The sequence below is a fragment of the Heloderma suspectum genome, chromosome 2, assembly GCF_057233095.1.
Source record: "Heloderma suspectum isolate Gila_16-S chromosome 2, 16-S_ref, whole genome shotgun sequence".
NCBI lineage: Eukaryota > Metazoa > Chordata > Lepidosauria > Squamata > Helodermatidae > Heloderma > Heloderma suspectum.
This window is the reverse complement of record NC_139459.1, coordinates 234,740,523-234,744,179: the sequence shown is the minus strand read 5'-3', so window position 1 is coordinate 234,744,179 and position 3,657 is coordinate 234,740,523. Positions and strand designations below refer to the sequence as shown.

Sequence of the window (3,657 nt, the reverse complement as noted above, 5' to 3'; positions counted from 1 at the left end):
AGGTTTGCAACGAATTAACAACCCATGTGTATTTGCTTGTAATTTTGGCACTTTTAGTGATCAAGAGGTTCCCTGTGCTGTCACCAACTTGTTATTCAAACTTAAATCCCCTTTCTCTATTCCCTTATTTTGTACATTCACTGTAATTTATTTAGTAAGAGGCCTCGAACATAGGATCCAGTAAGTATTTGAACATTCTCCTCTCTCACACCCTCTCCACCATGAGATACATAACCCTTTATGAAGTTCATATCTGCTTTACTTTAGTAAAGAACAAAACACCACAGGAGTAAAAAAAAATCAGATGGTCTTTATTTCACTGACCAAAAATATTAACACCATGAGGGTAAGAAACAGAACCAAACAAGCCTGTATTTTTGCCCCCTTCAAGGCAACAGAAGATAATGCAAATTACATAGTTAGCACTACAAAGTACCGCGACAGTGACCAATCTATTGTCAGTTTTGAAAGCCAGCATTTTAGAACACATTCCCATAGGTGTGTTCCCAATCCTAAAGCTAAAACTTCTATCAAACACACACTTTAGAAGCACTGAGATGACACACTAGGTAAATCCAGGACAATAGGAACTGTTTCACACATTTGAGACCAAGCAGAAGAAACACTTCATGAACAAAAGGCAAAAATGGTGTTAAGGAATCCCATAAAATGACTTGATTTACTGTTTTAGAGACAAGGCATTGCAGAACACACCAATTTAAAGAATTAGAATACAAGTTTCATTGCTCACATTCCCCTTAGCTGGGAGAAAAAGTATCCAAGCTGAATGTGGAGTGGGAAGAGAAAAAGTGTTCTGTTTTTACATCTACATTATGCCTCATCACTGTGCAATGTGTATCAACAGCCTCAGTCATCTAGGAAAACCACTAGTGAGCCTTTAAGGTGAACATCTTAAGAGAAAACCACTCATCTTCCTCTCCCCCACCCTCCAGTCATTCAGGGCTCCACCCACACCTAAAAAACCCCACATACATAGACACACACACACTCACTCACTCACTGCTAAGGCAACATGAACAGGAAATCCCCTGCGCTCCTGGACCCAGTGTAATGCAAATGCTAGTCATATGAGAGATGTGTCATAACTAGTATGACTGGTTGGGTTTTTTCCTCCCCTCTTTCTGTTCCTGCTCTCACCATACACACACATTGGCAAGACTAATCTGGTTTTGAGATCTTCTCTGGCACAAAGAGAAGGCCACTTCATCATTCTTAATTACTAGGTAAGAAAAAAGGGGTGGCCCTGAGGAAAGGAATGCTGGGTAGATTCTCTGCCCCCCCCCCCACCCCATCTAAGGAGTGGGACTGACAAAAGCTGCTTTTCTTCAACAGCTCACTGCAGGACTCTTTTTAACCCTTCGGGGGAGCTGCCCCACCTGCCTAACAAACCTTAAGTCCCTTCCAATCCCATTCAGAAAGAGGGAAAGAAAACAAAAACATCAACCCAGAACTAGCAACAGCTTGAGTTAAGGAAAAGCAGGACAAACACGTCAATGTTATTGACTAGCACCAAAAAAATGTACACCCAGTACAGATAGTGGCTGCTTTCCACCCGAATCCGGATTTCAAAGACCTGACTGGTTGCAAGTCTCTCCCCTTTTCCTGGAGATTGTATGTCTCCCCCCTGCCCCGCCCAAAGTTATGTTATCTCGTCCAAGAACGCCGACGTTCTCGCTGGCGCGTCCAGTCTCTCATTTTGGCGAACAGCCGCGTCCCAGGCTCGCCGCCCGGGTTGGGGCGTCCTCCTTCGGCGACCGTCTCTCCCACAGCCTTTTGTCTCGCCTTCTTCCCCAGCCACAAGAGCGTCTCTCGCCTAAACCCGAGGGGGGGGGGGATGAAGGAGGGACCCACTCGTGCTGCCCCCCCGCCCGCCAGTCCATCATCAGCCTCCCGCTGTGCGTCTTCCTAACCGCCGAGGCCCCGCCAGCAAGGAGAAGGGGCCATCGGGCCGGGTCTGGGAGGCGGTGTTCAGCTCCTCTGCCGAGAGAGGGGCTTCTGCAGGCTCCGCTTCTCCGGAGAGAAGTTTCCAGCTACGAGTCCCTGGCGGGGGCGCTTTAAAAAGCCACCACAGCCCTCACCATTATGCTCAGCACGCCGTCGCCTTGCCTGCAGCTCGCTTTGGGTTCGTCGGCGCCTTTGGCGGGCGGGGGCTGGAGGATCAAGCCAGAGAACCGGTCCTGCAGGACTCGGGCTAAGCTCGGAAAAGGCCCTTCTTGGCGCTGCGGCTGCCGCTCGCCTTCCTCTTCCACCAGCTTCGCTTTCTTGCTGGGCACCAGGCCGGCTTCGGCGGCGCCGATCTTGCCTAGGCTGCTACTGCGGCGCTTGCGGCTAGGCTTGCCGGCGCTCGGCGGAGGCCCGGAGACGCCCCGGCTCCACGCAGTCTGAGGCAAGGGCTGCGCGGGCAAGCTGCCGCCGCCGCCGAGTTCTTCCTGGGTCTCCATGGGTTCCGGGTCGGGATTGGCAGAGGCCGGCGGGGGCGACTGCGCCTCCGCAGATTGCGGGCTGGGAGGAGGCCCCTCCTGCTGAGCTTGCGGGAAGTGGGTTGCCGGGGGCGCCTCAAGATGTTGCGGGGTGGGCGCCTCCTCCTGCATGTCCAGTTGCGGCTGCCGCCCGGCGAAGTCCTCCCCAGTGCCAGCGCCCATCTCGTCCTCTTCCTCCAGCTTGGCGGAGAGGTAGAGGTCGCGGGCGTTCCGCATAACGAGGGACAGCTGCAGGCTGCGGTGGAGCCGGAGGCCGCCGCGCTGCATCCGCGAGTGGTACATTTTCCACACCGACATCGTCATAATTCGCTGCGCTTCCTTCTGCACTTCCATGATGGCGGACCTGGCGAGCTTTGCGCGCGGCAAGCCTTCGGGCGGACTCTTCGGGGCTCCACGGAGTCGGGAGGGCTCGAAACCCTCGCACTTTCCTCCCCAAAAGGCGAAAGTGGCGCGCCCCCCTTCTCCTCCGCCTCCTTTTTTGTCTCAGAAGCTCGCCCTGCCCAAAGCACCAGTCCTTGACGCGTCCGCCCCGACTGAACGGGGCCGCGCCCAGCGCGCTTGTTTTTATACCCCTGGTGATCTCAGCGCCTGGGCCTCCTCCACCCACTCTGCGAGCCGCATCCGGCCCTTCGCAGCGCGCCACCGGCCGCCCTCCCCCAGAGGGGGAGGGGTAGACGGAAATATCAGGGCGGAGGAAAGAGCAAAAGGCCGGCCGCCACGGGGACGAGACTGGGAGGCGGTGGCTTCTGCTGCTCACAACAAAAGAACCTGGGACTTGGGCTGTATGAATGCGGTCGCTGCACGTCTGTCTAGAGAAAATCCGCACCCTGGGAATGCTGTGGAAATAATTAAAAAAGAGTACACAACCTGTGGCTGCGGATTCCTTAGTTAATTTATTTCGGAGTAGAGCTATTCGCTTCGTTGGGATTGGAAGCAAATGCACAACGCAATTCATGCCTACACCGAAGACCCATTCTGTTCAGTGGGGCTTACTCCCTGGTAAACGGATATAGGGTTGTAACCTTAGTCCATTAAGGCTACAATCCTACACATTTACCTAGGAGTAAGTCCCATAGAACTCAAAGAGGCATACTTCTGAGTAGACATGTACAGGACTGTAACGTGGGTTTAATGGAAATCAATAAGTCTGGCTTCA

General features: G+C 53.3%; 1 protein-coding gene across 1 annotated transcript; it reads right to left on the bottom strand.

Moving 5' to 3' along the window:
* Window positions 1–290: 290 nt before the first annotated feature.
* IER2 (immediate early response 2) lies at window positions 291–3,366 on the bottom strand. Its single transcript, XM_084838550.1, has one exon. It carries the CDS (start codon window positions 2,832–2,834, stop codon window positions 2,076–2,078), a length of 759 nt encoding a protein of 252 aa, XP_084694676.1. The 5' UTR covers window positions 2,835–3,366; the 3' UTR covers window positions 291–2,075.
* Between the last annotated feature and the right edge of the window lie 291 nt (window positions 3,367–3,657).

What these genes read in the sequence shown, in the direction of transcription:
- IER2 (XM_084838550.1), bottom strand. Translation starts at nt 2,834, where the DNA reads ATGGAAGTGCAGAAGGAAGCGCAGCGAATTATGACGATGTCGGTGTGG.